At 44.6% G+C, this 22,510-nt stretch overlaps 1 protein-coding gene across 1 annotated transcript in view; it reads right to left on the bottom strand.

The window, feature by feature from the left end:
• The window catches only part of LOC132394830 (uncharacterized), a 45,135-nt gene that overhangs the window by 7,398 nt on the left and 15,227 nt on the right, over window positions 1-22,510 (bottom strand). The window contains exons 2-3 of the mRNA XM_059971234.1: window positions 8,702-8,705; window positions 6,266-6,468 (exon numbers count right to left, since the gene is read on the bottom strand). Coding sequence (XP_059827217.1) covers window positions 6,266-6,468; window positions 8,702-8,705 — 207 coding nt within the window. The remainder of the gene's footprint in view (window positions 1-6,265; window positions 6,469-8,701; window positions 8,706-22,510) is intronic.

Genomic DNA, 22,510 nt, shown 5'->3' with positions numbered 1-22,510 from the left:
AACTCAGCAGGTCAGACAGCATTTATGGAAATGAATAAACAGTCGATGGTTCGGGCCGACAAACCTTCTTCAGACCAGAAAGTTAGGGGAAGAAGTCAGAGTAAGAAGGTGGGGAGGGGAGGGAGCACAGTCTGAAGGGTATGAGGTAAAAGCGGGGGAGGTGGGGAGGTGGGTGAAGTGGGAAACTGGGAGCTGAATTCAGGTCAAGTCAAGTCAATTTTTATTGTCATTTCGACCATAACTGCAGGTACAGTACACAGTAAAAACGAGACAGCATTTTTCAGGACCATGGTGCTACATGAAACAATACAAAAATTAGACTGAACTACATGAAAACAACATAGAAAAAATCTATACTAGACTACAGACTTACCCAGGATTGCATAAAGTGTACAAAACAGTGCAGGCATTACAATAAATAATAAACGAGACAATAGGCACAGTAGAGGGCAGTAAATTGGTGTCAGTCCAGGCTTCGGGTATTGAGGAGTCTGATAGCTTGGGGAAAGAAACTGTTACATAGTCTGGTCATGAGAGCCCGAATGCTTTGGTGCCTTTTCCCAGATGGCAGGAGGGAGAAGAATTTTTATGAGGGGTACATGGGGGTCCTTCATAATGCTGTTTGTGGTTGCAGTCTGTAGTGTAAATGTCCATGATGGCGGGAAGAGAGACCCTGATAATCTTCTCAGCTGACCTCACTATCCACTGCAGGGTCTTGTGATCTGAGATGGTGCAATTTCCGAACATCTCTTTTGTTTTGTTCACATTAAGAGACAGGTTGTTGGCTCTGCACCAGTCCATTAGCCGCTGCACCTCCTCTCTGTAAGCTGACTCGTTGATCTTGCTGATGAGACCCATCACGGTCCTGTCATCGGCGAACTTGATGATATGGTTCGAGCTGTGTGTTGCAACACAGTCATGGGTCAGCAGAGTGAACAGCAGAGGACTGAGCACGCAGCCCTGGTGGGGGGGGGGGGGGGGGTGCTCCCGTGCTCAGTGTGATGGTGTTGGAGATGCTGCTCTCGATTCGGACTGACTGAGGTCTCCCGGTCAGAAAGTCTAGTATCCAGTTGCAGAGGGAGGTGTTCAGGCCCAGTAGGCTCAGCTTTCCAATCAGTTTCTGAGGGATGATTGCGCTGAATGCTGAAATGAAGTCTATGAACAGCATTCGAACGTACTTGTTCAAATGCTGGAGACGAAGTAATTTCTATGGAAGAATGTTGGAGCTGAATCTCATATCAAGGTTTTGGTCAGATTATAAAACCTCGCTGTTTTTCCCCTCTCCCACACATTCTCTGACCCTCACACATTCGTAATATATACAAGGACTTGATTGGCTCACTAGCCTCAACGTCCATCAAGCGGCTGCAGTATGTGCGCACGAGAAAATGTTACTCACTTAACTACCCCAATAGCGTCTATCAACTTTCTATATGTCGCTAAACGAGTCAGTTTCGGCACACCATGTTTCACAGAAAGACTTAATTGCCTCTCTCCACCAAAGGCACATATTCCTATAAACTTACAACAGCAAATAAGCCTACTGATTTCCCCTTTTTTTGGGATGTGGGGTATTCAGTCTACCTGCTGCACCAATGTGTCTCCCAACCTCTCCCTCCCAGATGTGCAGGAGTAGGGGCGCATGGGAACACGGCCAATTGCAGATTCTACCTGAAGTCCGATACCAAACTGAGATGGAAATATATCTCTGGACCTTCCACGTGGCAGGGTTTAAACCCTTTGGCCTCGAACCCAACAGTTGGAGTACTTTCAAGAGAGATTTTTGAAAGTGAATTAGAACTCTGCATTAATCTCTGTTTACAAATTGGCACTTTCAGTGATGTCTGAGACCTCAAAAATTAAGACACAATGCCTTTTCCACGCTAACATGTTCTGGGTATCAACGTTTCTCATACGTTCTTCAGCCTTACATAATGGCATGAAGTTTGGCAGCTGACCGACAGACACTATCTTTAACCTCTCACACAACCACAGCCAATGTTCTGTTAGAAAACATAGGCTGGTTTGGCAGGATCTTGGTGTGTCCACGCATAATTGGTTTAAATAGGGAGGGAGCAGTTTTCATGCAGAATGCTACTGAATCATTGTAAAAACAATAAAAATTGCCTTATGCAAGTTTAAAAAAATGCTGTATACCTTTTGTGAACTTTAGACATCTATCCATTACCTTAGTATTTAAAATATTTTGTGGATCAATCATGACCATTTAGTTGGCAGGTTAGTCAGGGTATAAAAGGTTACGGGGAGAAGGCAGAAGAATACAGCCCTTCTTGGCTGTGCCGAACCATTTTTCTGCATAGTCCCACTGACCTGCACCTGGACCATATCCCTCCATACCCCTCTCATCCATGTACGTGTCCATGTTTTTCTTAAATGTTAAAAGTGAGACCACATTCACCATTTCATCTGGCAGCTCATTCCACACTCCCACCACTCTCTGTGAGAAGAAGCCTCCACCTAATGTTATAACCATATAACAATCACAGCACGGAAACAGGCCATCTTGGCCCTCCTAGTCCGTGCCGAACCCTTAATCTCATCTAGTCCCACCTACCCGCACTCAACCCATAACCCTCCACTCCTTTCCTGTCCATATACCTATCCAATTTTACCTTACATGACACAACTGAACTGGCCTCTACTACTTCTACAGGAAGCTCATTCCACACAGCTATCACTCTTTGAGTAAAGAAATACCCCCTCGTGTTTCCCTTAAACTTCTGCCCCCTAACTCTCAAATCATGTCCTCTCGTTTGAATCTCTCCTACTCTCAATGGAAACAGCCTGTTCACGTCAACTGTATCTATCCCTCTCAAAATTTTAAATACCTCGATCAAATCCCCCCTCAACCTTCTACGATCCAATGAATAGAGACCTAACTTGTTCAACCTTTCTCTGTAACTTAATTGCTGAAACCCAGGTAACATCCTAGTAAATCGTCTCTGCACTCCCTCTAATTTATTGATATCTTTCCTATAATTCGGTGACCAGAACTGCACACAATATTCCAAATTTGTTCCCTTTAAACTTTCCCCCCTTCACCCTTAACCCATGTCCTCTGGTTTTTCTCTCCCCCAGTCTCAGTGGAAAAAGCCTGCTTGCATTCACTTTATCCATACCCATCATAATTTTATATACATCTATCAAATCTCCCCTCATTCTTCTACACTCCAGGGAATAAATTCCTAACCTATTCAACCTTTCTCTGTAACTCAGTTTCTCAAGTCCCAGCAACATCCTTGTAAACCTTCTCTGCACTCTTTCAACCTTATTAATATCCTTCCTGTGATTAGGTGACCAAAACTGCTCATAATACTCCAAATTCGGCCTCACCAATGTCTTATACAACCTCAAAATAACATTCCAACTCTTGTACTCAATACATGCAACTCACACAAAATGCTGGTGGAACACAGCAGGCCAGGCAGCATCTATAGGAAGAAGCACTGTTGATATTTCGGGCTGAGACCCTTCGTTAGGACAAGGCCAATGTACCAAGCTCTCTTTATGACCCTATCTACCTGTGACACCACTTTTAAGGAATTATGTATCCCTCTGTTCTACTGCACTCCTCAGTGTCCTACCATTTACCTTGTATGTTCTACCTTGGTTTGTCCTCACACTTGTCTGCATTAAACGGCATTTGCTATTTTTCAGCCCATTCCTCCAACTGGTCCAAAACCCTCTGCAAACTTTGAAAACCTTCCTCACTGTCCACTACACCTCCAATCTTTGTATCATCAGCAAATTTGCTGATCCAATTTACCACATTATCATCCAGATCATTCATATAGATGACAAACAAAGGACCCAGCCCTGATCCCTGTGGCACACCACTAGTCACAGGCCTTCACTCAGAGTAGCAATCCTCCACTACCACTCTCTGACTTCTCCCATTGAGCCAATGTCTAATCTAATTTACTGCCTCTCCATGTATACCTAGCGACTGAATCTTCCTAACTAACCTCCCATGCGGGACCTTGTCAAAGGCCTTACTTAAGTCCATGTAGACAACATCGACTGCGTTTCCTTCATCCACTTTCCTGGTAACCTCCTCGAAAAACTGTAAGAGATTGGTTAAACACACGCACAAAGCCATGTTGATTCTCCCTAATAAGTCCCTGTCTATCTAAATACCTGTAGATCCTATCTGGTAGGATTATCTTCCAATAATTTTCTTACTACTGACATCAGACTTACCGGCGTATAATTTCCCAGATATGGTTGAAAGGAAAATGGATCAGCCATGACTAAATAGCGGAGCAGAGTCGATGGGCCGAATGGTCTATTTCTGCTCCTATGTTTTATGGTCTGAGATAAAGATTAGCTTTATTTGTACTTCAAAACATCGAAGCATACAGTGAATTACATTGTCTGCATCACAACCACAGTCCAAGGATCAAGCAAGTTTTGCCATACTTCCAGCGCCAACAAAGCATCCCTAAAACTTACTAAGCCTAACGCACAGGGAGACCATCATCCGGTGCTGCTGGCAGATCATCATCAACTCGGTGAAAGACGCTCTTTGGTGGGCCCGAAACTTGATGGTCTACCAGCACATGGAGATGTCCGTGGGGGAATGCTGCCGACTGGCACATTCTCGGCTGCAGGAGTCCGTGCTGAGGGACACACTCAAACTCGGTGCAGCCACCGCAGAGGCCCGGTGGGGAAGGACCACAGTCCAGGGTTCTTCTCCACAGCAGTGGGAGCGGGAGGATGACGGGGAACCTACCCCTCAACAAGGGTATGTAAATATGAAACAACAGAGTGCCACCTGGGTGGCTAAAAGTGTGGAAAGGTAAAGTGCGTAATGGAAACATTTGTAAAGGACTGAGAGACATTGAATGGTTTATTGTACATAATTTTATTTTTGAATAAAGTATATTTTGTTAAAAAAAAATCCTCTGCCAGTTTTACAAAAATCGATTACCCGGCCGACTTCAGAGTCATTCCCAGCGAAAGTGATCCAGACTCCCGAAGTGACCGTCCGTCAGCTGGCGACTTGGCGGACACAACACACAAGGATGGAAGCGAAAGCCAGATGGCCCATGGCTCTGAGCGTGAGGAGCCGGGTCTGAACTGCAGACTGGGGCAGGTGTTATCTTTGGAGAACGGGGGATGTGCACATGGTTTAAACGGGCGTACGGGAAACACTGGTGGGGAAGAAGCCTCGGGTAAACTGGGATGGAAAAACAGGCTGCAAGGTCCCTTACAAAGGATAAAGAAACTACACAAGGCGGTGGGAAGGGCTTTAAAGAAATACCGAGGACTCAATAGCAAGGCAAAGGAAACCCGTTCTAGGTAATTAAAACAACACTTACAAAATGCTGGTGGAACGCAGGGTCCAGACGAAGGGTCTCGGCCCGAAACGACGACAACGCTTCTCCCTATAGATGCTGCCTGGACTCTTGCGTTCCACCAGCATTTTGTGTGTGTTGCTTGAATTTTCAGCATCTGCAAATTTCCTCGTGCCCAGGTAGTTAAAACACATTTAAACAAAATATACACGCCTAAGGATTTTAAAGACTTTTTAGTTGTGACTAAACGAAACCGCTCGATTGAAATATGAGCAATCTCGCCCTCTGCAAAGATTGAGGGGCGAAATTGCAGGTAATAAGTCTGAAATTTTCTGTTTCTAGTTAAGTAATTGCAGCCCACTAAGTCGTTACGAATCAATGTAACAATATGAAAGCGGACCTGGATGAGGATACCAATGAATTCAGTAGCCGATTCATTTCGTCCACTATTTATAATATAATTATAAAATAAAGTTAAAACCTGTATTTTTTCAAATTCCATACCAACAAATTCGTATTAAATCATGCGTTAGGTAAATAAAAATCACTCGGCAAACTTGAATTACTTGCCCCGCTTTTTTTCAGTAGTTGTAAGGGGAACCGCATGATCTAAATAGACCCTTAAGAAAATTTTCGGGCGAAAAGTAAACAAAATTAAAGCATTTCAAAAGCGTGATTTTTTTTTATCAATTTACTCACTAAACTACAAATATCCAGTTTTAAGGTTTAAAAAAATACTTAAAAGTTTAGTGTCAGCGGATTTAAATAGAGAATTTGGCCGTCGTGAGTTTTCAGAAAATTGCGTTTGTCTTGCTCAGGCGCTGTCGTTGGACTCGATACTAAAGTATGTACTGCTCATGCTGTAGGTATAGCCGCATTTTTGACTGGGCGAGTGGCTCTTAAAAGAACCGTTTGGCGATTTAATCACATCTTTCAATCGAATCTACTTTGAGCTCGTATACTTGGTAACGGCTTTTGTGCCTTCCGAGACGGCGTGTTTAGCCAGTTCCCCAGGAAGCAGAAGACGGACGGCGCTCTGGATCTCCCGGGAGGAGATGGTCTGGCGGCGGGTGTAATGCACCAGGCGGGAAGACTCGGAAGCGATGCGCTCGAAGATGTCGCTGACGAATGAGTGGATGACACTCATGGCCTTGGAAGAAATACCAGTGTCTGGGTGGACCTGCTTCAGAACCTTGTAGATATAGATGCTGTAGCTCTCCTTCCGGTTCCTCTTGTGCTTCTTATCGCCTTTCCTGCTCATTTTCATAGCAGTTTTCTTAGCGCCCTTTTTGGAAACGACGCCTTTACCTCCGCCTGCCGTGGCGCCGGTAGAACCCGAAACAGCAGTTGGCATTGCCTGACTCTTGTTCACTTACACGCTAAAAAAAAACAGGCATTCGGCTGCCCCCCCCCCCCCCCCTCGCGCTCTCTCTCTCTCTCTCTCTCTCTCTCTCTTATATATACAGAGCTATGGAAATAATCAAAGCACGATGCAAATGAAGGATGACAGACTGTCCGTTCTGATTGGTTACTTTGTGCAAACCTCTGAGTACACGTGGTCTGGTTTCGCTACTTCACCCGCCACAGCGTTTGTTTTGCAAGAAATTCAGATTGAAAGAATTTCAGGAGGGGGAGGGAGAGGGAGAGAAAAAACATTTCAAAATAATCCTGACGAAGGGTCTCGGCCCGAAACGTCGACAGTGCTTCTCCCTATAAATGCTGCCTGGCTTGCTGTGTTCCACCAGCATTTTGTGTGTGTTATTTTAAAATAATGTTTAGGACGAAAATACACCCTGACCGTCTTTATAATGAGTGAACATTACAAATAACAAATACTAACAATGGGAGATGAAAACGTTTTGCATACACCGATGCGTTTTACATGAATTGAGAACATTTGGAGAGAAAACTGGGTTAAGATGAGGATTAGTGAAGGGGCTGTGGGTGAGGGGAAAGAAGGGAACAAGTAGGGTCCTGAAAAACGTTTTCTTGTATTTACTGTGTACTGTACCAGCAGTTATGGTCGAAATGATAATAAAAAGTGACTTGACGAGTTAAGTCAGGAGAGATCAAACCAGCCAAGGAGCATTTTCAGCTTTTTCTATTTTATTTCAGAATCTAGCAACTACAACTTTGTTTTACGATGGAATTTAATTAAATCCGTGTAATGGAAAGATACTACAGTAACTAAAACATAGTGCTTAGACAGACAATACAACAGAGGACAATATTTAATAAATAAAAAAATTCAAATTGTCTTCTCTCTGTCTGCTTATCGCTCCACTGGAGTTGACTACGGATATGGACTCATAAAGCATTGGCCCTTTGGCCGATACTGGCTTGTGATGGTGTGCTGCAATTTGCCATTCACGCTACTTTCCCTGCATTTTTCTCTCTATTCAAATCTCTTTTGGAAGTTACAATCAAACTCAGGTCAATTATTATCTGAAGGGCCTCAACGTGTCTTATGATTCGGCCGAGTAGCTTCTGTGCAGAGGATACAGATGATGGATTCTGAAGAAGGAACGTATTGGAAATATTTAGTTAATCTCCTCCGTCTGCATCATTAACTCTCTCATCAATACAGACTAAGCGCTCCTTTACAGTAGGCGGTCCCTACTAAATTTGTGACTGATTGCGTCACTGCCTCTCCAACCAATAGTTTAAATTCTTCAGAAACCCCCTATTAAAAGGAATCCAAGCTCAAAATATTGCGAAGGCTGTAACTGGAAATAAATCCGAGAATGCTGTAAATACCAAAGTTGTTTAGGAATATTCAGATTATTCGGTAATAAAAGTGATGTTGCTAGTAGATCTGCTGCCTCGCAGCTCTAGAGACCCACATTCAATCCCGGCCTCTGGAAATCGATGAGAATCTTATATATTCTTCTCTTCACTGTACGAGATCTCCCCCTCCCCTGGTGCTCCAGTTTCCTCCAATATGCCAAACACATTGGTATATTAATTGGTCGCTGGAAATTGCCCCTAGTTGTACGTAAGTAGTCGAAAGAATTGAAGGGAATTTACAGGGAAGAGTGGAGAAAACATGAGATTGGTTTAGGATTAGTGTAAATTTGTGCTTAGTAGTTTGCATGGAAATGGTGGATTGAAGAAAATAGAATATTGAACATAGCCCAGCACATCACACAAACCAATTCTCCACTGCACGCTGTCGGAGCGGTGCTGCCAGGATAATCATGGACACGACCCACCCAGACAACACACTTTTTGTCCCTCTTCCCTCCGGGAGAAGTTTCAGGAGCTTGAAGATTCGTACGGCCAGATTTGGGAACAGCTTCTTTCCACCTGTGATAAGACTGCTGAACGGATCCTGACCCGGATCTGGGCCGTACCTTCCAAATACCCGGACCTGTAAGCACTACCTTACTTACTCTTTTCTAATTATGATTTATAATTTAAATTGTTATTATATTTACTTCGATTTGTACTCCAGGGAGCGCCAAGCGCAGAAACAAATATCACTGTGATGATTGTACACTCTAGTATCAATTGGCAACAATAAAGAATTATCTCTCGACTTATGCGACTCCTGAAACTGAACCATTAACGTCACCAATTTATTAGCAACACACACAAAATGCTGGAGGAACTCAGCAGGCCAGGCAGCATCTATGGAAAAAAGGTACAGACAACGTTCGGGCCGAGACCCTTCACTTCATTTTTAGAGCCACTTGATTGTCCTGTGAAATCTGGGCAGTTTGGGGTTGTACTCCTTAACCATATTGAAATATACAATCTTTCACAGGGTAGATGCTGAGTTATTACTAGTGGGAATCACGCACTTTGCGGAGGCTGGGCATTTAATAAAGCTACGCAGAATCTTCAGCACTACGCTTCTCTGAAATTCTCTGAGGGTGGAGGTCAAATATTTAACTACATAAAAATCAGTATAAGGAGCTTGCACAGAATACAATTAATGGTGACGTAAACTGGGCATATTTGTTTTGGTGTCATACATTGTTTTAAATGTACTTCATTCTATATAAATGTATTTGTAACCCACAGGACAATTGAAAGAGACAGTGGCTCCGAAAAGAGCCGTTTTGGCGTTCATCCTTGGATGCCTGTTTCCGCTTCGGTGTTTGTTCTTCTGGGCCGTGTTGCCGACTGTCAGAAAGCGAGGCATTTTTAGACCTCCCTGGGCTGTTCACTTCCTTGGGAACTGTCACCTTGCGGGTTCGTTTACTCCGAGCTCCAGCCTTGGGCCTTAGATTTCATAGGCTTAACTCCGCGAATGGCTTCTTCCTCCAGGGCTTGCGCACCGCACCCTTAACTTTCAAGATGGGCGTACCACGTTTCCGGGTCTGGAAGGACTTACCCGCCGTCCCTTTAACTACTTGGGGCTGCTGGTTGATCTTGAAAGAACCCGAGGCCCCTGTGCCAGCCGTTCACCCCAACGAGCCATCAGCCACCAGGTTCCGAACCGTTTGATTTCACCCGTGAATTGATGCGGGGCACATCGCAAACAGCGGCCGACAGCGCCTTCTTGAAGGCGAGCAGGGAGACATCGTGGCGCTCTTTGGACGACGCCGCAGCGTCCATGATATGTCCGGCCACGGTAGACGCACTCTCTTCTTTCGCATTGCCTTCCTGCCGCGGGGCCATTCGGAGAGGTCAGCCCCAGCGGCCGCAGCGGCAGCGGCCTCTTATCAGCCCGCAGAGCGGACGCCACGGAAACGACTCGTGTTTCCGGGAGGTGGCGAGGGTCTGTGTGTGTGGCTGCCGTTCGATGATCAATGTCAGCGCACCGAGCAGCACCTCATCTTCAACTTGGACACAGACGAGAAAATCTGCAGATGCTGGAAATCCGAGCAACAAAAAAAGGTGTTGGAGGAACTCCCGGCGACCACCGAGATCAATGCTACTTCCCATTCCCATTCCGACATGTCAATCCGTGACCACCTCTGCTGCCGCTACGAGGCCACACTCCGGTTGGCGGAGCAACACCTTATATTCCGCCCGCATACCCTTCAAGGACTACTGTCCTTGCATATGCATTAGTGGATAGGAGGGAGAGGCAGGGCTTGCTTTGCTGTTGGTCTTTGTTGTTGCTGCTTGTGTTTGATAGATTTTGGTGTTTACATCCAATATTATTTCAGAAGTCATGAATGAGGTATAAAACTTGTTATTTCATGATTGTTTATAAGTTGAACAGGACAATGACAGGGTCTGCTACCTGAAGGCGAGAGAAATGAAAGATGCCATCTAGCATAAAACAGCTACTTTTATGCCTTTTGTTATGCGTTAGTCCTGACGAAGGGTCTCGGCCGAAACTTCGACAGCGCTTCTCCCTATAGATGCTGCCTGGCCTGCTGCGTTCCACCAGCATTTTGTGTGTGTTGTTTGAATTTCCAGCATCTGCAGATTTCTTTGTGTTCACTCTTATGCCTTGTCCTCCTTGTTACCAGCAGGAAGGAGGTTCAGAAACCTGAAGGCACACACTCAACTATTCAGGATGGCCTTTCCCCCTCTACCTCACTACTTTCTTACTTCTATTTTTGCATACTTATTTAATTTTACTATTTACTGTAATTCACGTTTTTCTATGATTATGTATTGCTGCTGCAAAGAAAACCTGTTTCACGACGTGTGCTGGTGATAATAAGCCTGTTTCTGATTTATACCCCAAAATAAGAAAAACATTCAAATTTATAGAGGGGAAGGAGTACAAGCTCTTTCCAATTAAACCAATGAGAAAATACCTACTTTATGTCGAACTTTGTAAAACCACTAGAGGTATTTTAAACTCTTGTGTATATAAAGGTTATATAAGGTACAGCAGATAATTACTTTCTAAACTGAAAGGGTTTTGACAATTAAACAGTTGGATCCAGCATGCTGTTCTGCTGAACATGGTGTAAATGCTAATGTTGGTGCTGGAATGTGTGGCCTTTGACAAAGCTGGTTTTTGTCATGTATATCAATGATCTAGATGATAATGTGGAGAATTGGGTTGACAGGTTTGCGGATGACACCATGATTGGTGTACAGTGGCGAGAAAGGCAGACTATTGGAGCCTGCAATGTGATCAGAATCAGAATCAGGTTTATTATCACTGGCATGTGTCATGAAATTTGTTAACTTAGCAGCAGCAGTTCCATCAATATGTAATATGGAAAAATAATAATGTATGAATAAATAAGTAAATCAATCACAGTATATGTATATTGAATCGATTAAAATCATGCAAAAACAGAAATAGTGTATATTAAAAAAGTGAGATAGCGTTCAAGGGTTCAATATCCATTTAGGAATTGGATGGCAGAAGGGAAGAAGCTGTTCTTGATTTGCTGAGTGTGTGCCTACCTGATGGTAACAGTGAGAAAAGGACATGCCCTGGGTGCTGGAGGTCCTTAATAATAAACGATGCCTTCCTGAGACGCCGCTCCTTGAAGCTTATGCTGCTTATTTTGGTCCTGTACAGTAGCCCTCCACCCCCCCCCCCCACAGTACCAGACAGTGACACAGCCTGTCAGAGTGCCCTCCATGGTATATCTATAGAAGTGTATTGGTTGACATACCAAATCTCTTCAAACTCCTATTGAAGTATAGTTGCTGTCTTGCCTTCTTTATGACTACATCGATATGTTGGGACCAGGTTAGATCCTCAGAGATCTTGACATCCAGGAACTTAAAACTGCTCACTCTCTCCATTTCTGATCCCTCTATGAGGATTGGTATGTGTTCCTTTGTCTTGTCCTTCCTGAAGTCCAGAATCAGCTTTTTCACTCTATTGACATTGAGTTTCCCGTTATTGCTGCAACACCACTCCACTAGTTGGGATAGCTCACTCCTTTACGCCCTCTCATCTCCACCTGAGGTTCTGCCAACTTTATAGATGGTGTTTGTGTATATAGAGAGTAGAGCAGTGGGCTAAGCACACATCCCTGAGGTGCACCAGTGTTGATCATCAGCAAGTGGGAGATGTTATAATCAATCTGCACAGGTTGTGGTATTCTGGGTCAGCTGGATAATCAGGCATAGACAAATGTGAGGTGTTGCATTTTGGGAGGGAAAACCAGGATAGGACTTACATGGTGAATGGCAGGGCACTTGGGTGGAAAACTGAGAGGACTGAAGGTAGATAAGTCACGTGGACCAGATCGACTACAGCCCAGGGTTCTGAGAGAGGTACTTGAGGAGATTATGGAGCCATTAGTAATGATCTTTAAAGAATCACTAGTTCCTGGAACTGTTCTGGAGGACTGACAAATTGCAAATGTCACTCCGCTCTTTAAGAAGGGAGAAAGACAAAAGAAAAGAAATTACAGATCAGATAGTCTGGCAAGATGTTGGAGTCCATTATTAAGGATGAGGTCTCAGGGTACTTGGAAGCACATAATAAAATAGGCCAAAGTCAGCATGGTTTCCTTAAGGGGAAATCTTGCCTGACAAATCTGTTGGAATTCTTTGAGGAAATAACAGGCGCTTGTTGGAGCAGATAGTTCTAGAATGGGGATTTTTAGGCTTTAATTTTTCAGAGATTCAGTGAGGAGCGATGAAAAGATGAAGGGCTGTATATCGATATTTTTTCTCAGTTTATTTATTGTTTCCTTTATAATCGCAAAGTTAGAGCGGTAGGGATATCTTGTAGGATAGTGGAATTCTACTGTTGTGGGATGTGGAAAGTCAGGGGGTCCTGCAGTGCCCCTGATGACTTTATTTGCAGGAAGTACATCCAGCTGCAGCTTTTAATGCTCTGCGTTAAGGAGTTGGAGCTGGAACTGGATGAACACTGGATCACTCAAGAGTCTGGGAGGGTTATAGAGAGGTAGTTACGCCCAAGATGCAGGACACAGGAAATTCGGTGAGAGTCAGGAGGATGAAAGGGTTAAACTGCCCTTGCAGCGTACCCCTCTGGCCATCCCCCTCAACAAGTATTGGGGGTGGGGGAATGAACCAGCAGAGGAAACTCACGGGGGTCAGGTGTCTGGTACTGTGTCTGGCTCAATGTGTCACCAACCCTGCGAATATGGCCCAAGTGCGGAGTGAGAGACACTGAAGCAGGATCAATAGATCACAGACTTTAATGCGAACGGTGTTACAGGGAAAACAAACAATAAACACTAGCCCAAACCGGGCCATTAACTGGAACTCTCAAATGGAAAACAAATCCCACACTGCGGCTGAAAAGAACAACTAAGAATGAAACGAACACTGGTAGTCTTCAGGTGCAGTTGACTCGACAGCCACTTTCTCAGGCGGGGTGAAATGCAGAAAGCGAAGTGTTGCTGTCTCTATGTCCAAGTCTGGACTAGTACTACAACAGAATGAATGGCGTTAAATACTATCACAATGAAATAATAATTAGCTGACACGTGCATATTCACGAGTGCAATTGCTGAATCTGATGCTCTGCCGAATCCGTGGTTGTGACACTATGACTCAGAGAAGAGGGGAGAACTAGTGAGCTATTGTGATAGGGGAATCACTAGTAAGGAGAACAGGAAGGAGGTACTGTGGACAAGACCTGGTTTCCCAGATGGAATGTTGCCTCCTGTATGCCAGGGTTTGGGGCATCTTGGATTGAGTCCTCAGGATTTTTAAGTGGGAGGGTGAACAGCCAGAGGTTGTGGTCCATGTAGGTACCAATGACATGGGTAGAACGAGTGACAGGTTCTGCACAGGGAGTTTTGGGAGTTAAGTGCTAAGTAAATGGGCTGGATGTTCAAGGATTGCTACCCACGCCATGTAGTTGAGAGGCCAAAAATAGAAAGATCATAAAATTGGTGTAGGTGAGAGGGTTTCAGGTTTTTCGATCATTGGGCTCCCTTTCTAGTGGGACCTATACAGAAGAGATAGTTTCACCTAAACTGGATGGGGGTTTGTATGTTAGCAGGAAGGTTTGTTAGTATTGCATGGGGTTGGGGCTGTGACCACTGACACCAGGCAGACAACTTCTGAAGAATATTGATAATGTCTGGGGTCACCCATCTTGTAAAAACACTGCCCAGAAGAAAGAAATGGCAAACCACTTCTGTAGAAAAATTTGTCAAGAACTATCATGGTCACAGACCATGATCACCTATGTGATATGACATGGCACATACCAAACAAATGAGAATGATTCTAGAAACGAAAGGGTTAATGTATGAGGAGGGTTCAATGGCTCTGGGTTTGTACTCAGTGGAGATTAGAAGAATAGGGGGGGGGGGTGCAGGATCTTAATGAAACCTATTGAATATTTTAAAGTCTAGATGAAATGGATGTGGAGAGGATGTTTCCCTCAGTGGGGAAGTACTGAGCCAAAGACTGCAGCCTTGGAGTAGAGGAACATCCATTTAGACCAGAGATGAGGAGGAATTCCTTTAGCCAGAGAGTGGTGAATCTGTGGAATTCATTGCCAGAGACAGCTGTGGAGGCCAAATGATTGTGTATGTTTAAAGAGGAGGTTGATTGCTTCTTGATTAGTCAGGGTGTTTAAGTTTCTGAGGAGAAGGCAGGGGAATGTGGTTTGGAGGGATTATAAATCAAACATGATGGAATGGCAGAACAGACTGTTGGGCCGAATGGCCTAATTTTGCTCCTATGTCTTATGTTCGTACAATCACCAGGCCTCTGGGATATTGCCTGTGGCTCAAGAGGACACAAAGATGTTGGTTGGCACCCCAGCAATCTCTTCACTGCATAACCTGTGCTATCTCCCTTCAGTCTCTGGGGACATCTACTTTATTGCTCTTTACGAGACTCAACACTACCTCCTCCTTTACCTCAAAAGGCCTTAACATATCCATATTTGTGGCACTGATCTCCTTGGTAAATACTGATGTAACGTACTCATTAAGGGCCTGACCCCCTCCACTTTCAAGAAGATGTTTCAATAGGTACATTTAATGTCAATATACATCCTGAAATTCCCTTTCTTCGCAAACAGCCACAAAAACAGAGGAGTGCCCCGAAGAAAGAATGACAGTTAAATGTTAAAACCCCAAAGCCCCCCCAGATCCCCCTCCCATTCATAAGCAGCAGCAAAGCATCGACCGCACTCCCCACCAGCAAAAAAGCATCTGCACCCTCCACCGAGCACTCAAGCATGCAGCAAAACATCAATAAAGACAAAGACTTGCAGTAGCCTAAAGACTACTCGTTCACCCAGTAATTTGACATACCACAGGGCCTCTCTCTCCCTAATAAAGGAAAAAGAGGTGTCCCTGTTTCACAGCAAGGGGGGAGACATAACAAAACAGCTCGCCGATTTATGGTGTTAGAAGTCTGTTGTGCCGCTTTTTCCGGGCTCTGTGCCCAAAGAACTCAGGTCTCCAGCACACAGCGAGAAGCCAGCCTGCTGCTTTCAATCTTCCGCGTACTCCGATGACACATTACTGACCTCGAATCCACCCGTCTCCAGAGCCATGAAAATCCGGCACCCGAAGGTGTGTTAGTCTTCCAGGCCGCATCCTTGGCATATTGAAAAGCGGGCAGTCAAGATGCCCTGACAGCAAGTCCCATTTCCACAAAGAACTGAAGTCACCATGTAACTCCAGGCAGGGCTTTCAAAAGAACGCTGAAAAGGGAAAAAAGAGATATTAAAGATAGAAATGGAGCTGTTTCTGAAAATACAAGCATAGGAGTCGCTGGTAGGTGCCATTGTCCTAGGCTCCGCTCATTCTGTCTCCCCCTTTATCCTTGTGTGAACCCAACCTCTTCCAAGTTATCCTCCTCCTACAGATGTGTGTATGGAATGCTTGGGACTCCCTTTAACTCTACTTGCTATGGTCTTTTCATGGCACCCTCGGGCTTTCCTAATTCCCTTCTTAAATTCTTTTCCAGCTTCTTTGTCATCCTCAGAAGCTCTGTTTGATTCTAACTTCATAAGCTTTGCATACTTCTCTTTTCTCTCCCTGACTAATTTCATCACCTGCCTCAATGCCCAAAGTTTTTCTTAACTTGCCATCCTTGTCCTTCCTTCTGACTGGAACATGCCTGTCCTGTACACTGTGCAGTTGGTCTTTAAGCGTCCCTCACATATCGGATGTGGACTTGCCTCTAAACAGCTGTTCCCAATTAACTCTTCCTAGTTCCAGTCCAACACTCTTGTAAGTGGCTCGGCTCCATACTTAAACTTATTTGTAGCTATCTTTAAATTTAAGGAGTTATGGTCATCCATTTGCACTTACATCCACCGTGATGAAGTGCTTTGAGAGGTTGGTGATGAAACACATCAACTCCTGCCTGCGAGGCGACTTGAATCCACTCCAGTTTGCCTCCTGTCTCAACAGGTCAACAGCAGATTCCCATTTCATTGGCTCTGCATTCAATCCTGGGTCATCTGTACAGTGAAGGTGCCTACATCAGGATGCACTTCATTGACTACAGCTCAGTGTTCAATAAGTCAAGTCACATTTATTGTCATTTCGACCATAACTGGTGGTACAGTGCATAGTAAAAATGAGACAACGTTTTTCAGGACCATGGTGTTACATGACACAGTACAAAAACTAGACTGAACTACGTAAAAAAAAACAACACAGAGAAAGCTACACTAGACTACAGACCTACACAGGACTGCATAAACAGACAGACAGACATACTTTATTGATCCGAAGAGAAATTGGGTTTCGTTACAGCCATACCAACCAAGAATAGTGAAGAAATATAGCAATATAAAACCATAAATAATTAAATAATAATAAGTTAATCATGCCAAGTTGAAATAAGTCCAGGACCAGCCTATTGGCTCAGGGTGTCTGACACTCAGAGGGAGGAGTTGTAAAGTTTGATGGCCACAGGCAGGAATGACTTCCTATGCTGCTCAGTGTTACATCTCGGTGGAATGAGTCTCTGGCTGAATGTACTCCTTTGCCTAACCAGTACATTATGGAGTGGATGGGAGTCATTGTCCAAGAAGGCATGCAACTTGGACAGCATCCTCTTTCCAGACACCACCATCAGAGAGTCCAGTTCCACTCCCATAACATCACTGGCCTTACGAATGAGTTTGTTGATTCTGTTGGTGTCTGCTATCCTCAGCCTGCTGCCCCAGCACACAACAATAAACATGATAGCACTGGCCACCACAGCCTCGTAGAACATCCTCAGCATCGTCCAGCAGATGTTAAAGGACCTCAGTCTCCTCAGGAAATAGAGACAGCTCTGACCCTTCTTGTAGACAGTCTCAGTGTTCTTTGACCAGTCCAATTTATTGTCCATTCATATCCCCAGGTATTTGTAATCTTCCACTATGTCCACACTGACCCCTTGGATGGAAACAGGGGTCACTGGTGCCTTAGCCCTCCTCAGGTCCACCACCAACTCCATAGTCTTTTTTACATTAAGCCGCAGATGATTCTGCTCACACCATGTAACAAAGTTTCCCACCGTAGCCCTGTACTCAGCCTCATCTCCCTTGCTGATGCATCCAACTATGGCAGAGTCATCAGAAAACTTCTGAAGATGGCAGGACTCTGTGTTGTAGTTGAAGTCCGAGGTGTAGATGGTGAAGAGAAAGGGAGACAGGACAGTCCCCTGTGGAGCCCCAGTGCTGCTGACCACTCTGTCTGACACACAGTGTTGCAAGCGCACGTACTGGGGTCTGCCAGTCAGGTAATCAATAATCCATGACACCAGGGAAGCATCCACCTGCATCACTGTCAGCTTCTCACCCAGCAGAGCAGGGCGGATGGTGTTGAACGCACTGGAGAAGTCAAAAAACATGACCCTCACTGTGCTTGCCGGCTTGTCCAGGTGGGCGTAGACACGGTTCAGCAGGTAGACGATAGCATCCTCAACTCCTAGTCAGGAGTTAAAGTGCACAAAAACAGTGCAGGCATTACAATAAATAATAAACAGGACAATAGGGCAAGGTGTCAGTCCAGGCTTCGGGTATTGAGGAGTCTGATAGCTTGGGGGAAGAAACTGTTACATAGTTTGGCCGTGAGAGCCCGAATGCTTCGGAGCTTTTTCCCAGATGGCAGGAAGAGATTGTATGAGGGGTGCATGGGGTCCTTCATAATGCTGTTTCCTTTGCGTGTAGTGTAAATGTCCGTGATGGCAGGAAGAGAGACCCTGATGATCTTCTCAGCTGAACTCACTATCCACTGCAGGGTCTTGCGATCTGAGATGGTGCAATTTCCGAACCAGGCAGTGATGCAGCTGCTCAGGATGCTCTCAATACAACCCCTGTAGAATGTGATGAGAATGTGGGGTGGGGGATGGACTTTCCTCAGCCTTCGCAGAAAGTAGAGACACTGCTGGGCTTTCTTTGCTATGGAGCTGGTGTTGAGGGACCCGGTGAAATTCTCCGTCAGGTGAACACCAAGAAATTTGGTGCTCTTTACAATCTCTACCAAGGAGCCGTCGATGTTCAGCGGGGAGTGGTCGCTCTGTGCCCTCCTGAAGTCAACAACCATCTCTTCTGTTTTGTTCACATTCAGAGAAAGGTTGTTGGCTCTGCACCAGTTCATTAGCCGCTGCACCTCCTCTCTGTAAGCTGACTTGTCGTTCTTGCTGATGAGACCCACCATGGTCGTGTCATCGGTGAATTTGATGATATGGTTCGAGCTGTGTGTTGCAGCACAGTCATGGGTCAGCAGAGTGAACAGCAGTGGACTGAGCACAACCCTGGGGAGCCCCCGTGCTCAGTGTGATGGTGTTGGAGATGCTGCTCCCGTTCCGGGCTGACTGATATATCATCCCCTCAGAACTAATTAGTAAGTTTCAAGTCCTAGGTCTCAATACCTCACTGTGCAAATAGATCCTCAATTTCCTCACTTGCAGATCTCAGTCAGATTGGCAACAACATTTTCCTCCAGAATCTCCCTAAGCACAGGTGAACTGTGAGGCAGTGTGCTTAGCCCCCTGCTCTACTCTCTTTATACTTAGGACTGTGAGGCTATCCACAGCCCCAATGCCATATTGAAGTTTGCCAGTGACAACACTGTTGTTGGTTGAATCAAAGGTGGGGATGAATCAGCATATGGGAGGGAGATTGAAAATCTGGCTGAGTGATGTAACGGCAACAACCTCTTACTCAAAGTCAGCAAGACCAAGGAAATTATTATTGACTCCTGGAGGAGGAAACTGGAGGTACACGAGGCAGTCCTCATTGGGGGAATCCGAGGTGGAGATGGTCAGTAACAGTAAATTCCTCAGTTTTAGCATTTCAGAGGCTCTGTCCTGGGTGCAGTGGGATTATGAAGAAAGCCCGACAGCACCTCTGCTTTCTTACAAGTTTGCAAAATATTGGTATGTCATCTATAGATGAGTGGTGGGGACTATATTGGATCATGGCCTGGTGTGGAAACACCAATGTGTGTATATAGAAATTGCAGCAAAAAGTAATAGATACTGTCCAGTCCATCATGGGTAAAATCCTTCTCAGCAGTGAGCACATTGATACCAGGCACAGGAGTAGGAAAGCAGCATTTTTCATCAAGGACCCCACCATCCAGGCCATGCTCTTTCTTGCTGCTGCCATCACAAAGGAGGTAGAGGAATCTCAGGACCTGCACCAGGTTCAGGAACAGTTATTATCCCTCAATTATCAGGCTCTCGTACCAGAGGAGATAACTTCACTCAACTTCCATCACCCCATCATTGAACTGTTCCAACTTTCTCACTTTCAAAAACTCTTCATCTCATGTTCTCAATATTTATTGCCTATGTATGTATTATTACTATTATTTTTTCTTGTTCTCTGTATTTGAACTGCTGGTTGTTTGTTTATTTGGCCTTTCATTGATTCTATTATGTTTCTTGAATTTACTGTGATTGTCTCAAGTGTTGCCATGTGGCCAAGTGGATGAAACGTTGGTCTAGTGATCTGAAGGTCCGTGTTGTGTCCTTGAGCAAGGCTCTTAACCACACATTGCTCTGCAACAACACCGGTGCCAAGCTGTATCGGCCCTTGCCCTTCCCTTGGACAACATTGGTGGCGTGGAGAGGGGAGACTTGCAGCTTGGGCAGCTGCCTGTCTCCCTTACAACCCTGCCCAGGCCTGCACTCTGGAAACTTTCCAAAGTGCGAATCCATGGTCTTGCGAGACTAATGGATGCCTGCAAGAAAATTTGTTGTACATGGTGACATGTATGTATGTACCTAATACTGTAAGCTGCTCACTCACTGAAAGGTTGGTCACCTGGTCAGACTCATTACTTAACACCAGATCTATCTGTGTTGGGCAATCCTCCTGTTGGACTATCTACATATTGATTTAAAAAATACCTCTTGGATGCACCTAACAATTTATGCCCCACCTATTCCAGCTGCATTAAGAAGGTAAATAGGAATCGCCCCCCCATGACAACAACCTTATTGTTTTTGCACCTTTCATTAATCTGTTTGCATATCTTTTCCTCAATGTATTGGTGGCTATTGTAGTACAACCCTGTCAGAGTGAATTTTGAGTTCTACCCGTATAAACATAGTGGATGAACTAAGTCTCTTCTGAGAGCAGCTATGATATTATCTTTGATTAGTAGAGCAACTCATACATCCGCCTCTTTTACCTATCTCTCTATCTTTTCTAAAACATCGAAAACCTGGAACATTAATCATCCATTCCTGCCCCTCTCTTAACCAAATTTCTGTAATGGCCTCTATATTGTAGTTCATCACCTTTACCCATAATACTCCTAGCATTAAAATAAACTAAGTTCAAACTATCCGCCCCATCGTGTCTATCTTTGTTCCTGACTGTCTTTTACTCCCTGGCATTGACATCTACCTTCATCTTCATTGCCTCCCCTCCCCCCATCTTTCTCATCTGGTATAATGAGAGGTTGGGCAAACTTTGGTTGTTTTCTCCGGAGTGGCAGAGGATGAGGGGAGATCTGAGGGGGGTTTATGTGATTGTGAGAGACATAGATAGAGTAGACAGAACGTACTTTTCCCCTGGGTTGAAATATCAGAGAGCATTGCATTTAAGGTGAGAGAGGTTAATATCAAAGAAGTCCACTGGAATTCAGATGAATGAGCGGTGCCCTAATTGAAACCTATCGAATGTGAAAGGTCTTGATAGAGTGGACGTGGAGAGGAAGTTTCCTATAGTGGGAGAGTCACAACCTTAGATTAGAGGGGTGCCCTTTTTTGAACAGGGATGAGGAGGAATATCTCTAGCCAGAGAGTAGTGAACCTGAGGAATTTGTTGGCACAGGAAGCCGCGGATACCAAGTCTTTATGTATATTTAAGGTGGGGGGGGGGGTGAGAAGGCAGGAGTTTGTGGCTGAGAGGAAAATTGGATGAGCCACAATGAATTGGCAGACCAGACTCGATGGACCAAATGGCCTAATTACAGATTAAATGCTCCGGTACCTCATGGTCTTAAGATGTGAGAGGCACCTTCTTTTTTACACAGGAAGTGGTGGGTGCCTGGAATATGCTGCCTGGGGTGGTGGTGGACGCAGATCCTTTAGGGAATTTTAAAGAGACATTTAGATGGCCACATGAATGTGAGAAAATGGAAGAAGACATTAGCTTAGTTGGCCATGTGATTACTAACCGAAGGGCCTGTACCTGTGCTGTACTGTTCTATGTTCTAAGGACCCCCACTTCACATTATTACCATCAGGAAGGGGACTGAAGACACACACTCATCATTTTAGGAACAGCTTCTTCCCACCCCCGGCATCAGCTTCCTGAACAGATGATGAACCCATGAAACTGGTGCTCGATTTATTTATGTTTTAAGTACATACTGCATTTCCTATTATAACTTATAGTGTATTTTAGGTATTGCACTGTACTGCGGCAAAACAAATATCATGATGTACAGTATCTGAGTGATAATATACCTGATTCTGATTAGCATTACAGTTACGATTGTTAAAAAGGTGTTGCGATTCTCACTAACTATGTTCAGAACCAGAGGGCAGAGCCTCAGGATGGAAATCCATCCCTTTAGAACAGAGATGAGGAAGAATTTCTATTGCTAGCTGGTGGTGGTTAATTCCCACAGATGGCTCTGTAGGCCAAGTCACTGGTCATATCTCCGCTTCAGGAGATTGATAGATTCTTGATCAGTGAGGTTGTCAGGCATTACAGAGAAGAGGAGGAGAATGGGGTTGGTGGGGAATAGAAAACCTGCCCTGATCGAATGGCATAATTCTGCTCTATTGAATCATGGTTTAAATAAATAGGAATTGGACAGGAAAATACCTTATAGACAAATTCTGTACATACTTTTTTTTAAAAAAGGAAGCAACTAGATGGTAAATCATCAAAGTTTTAAAAA

This window comes from Hypanus sabinus, chromosome 5 (genome assembly GCF_030144855.1).
Source record: "Hypanus sabinus isolate sHypSab1 chromosome 5, sHypSab1.hap1, whole genome shotgun sequence".
NCBI classification, from domain to species: Eukaryota; Metazoa; Chordata; class Chondrichthyes; order Myliobatiformes; family Dasyatidae; genus Hypanus; species Hypanus sabinus.
Note: the sequence above shows the minus strand (reverse complement) of the source record. Positions and strands in the feature narration are given on the sequence as shown.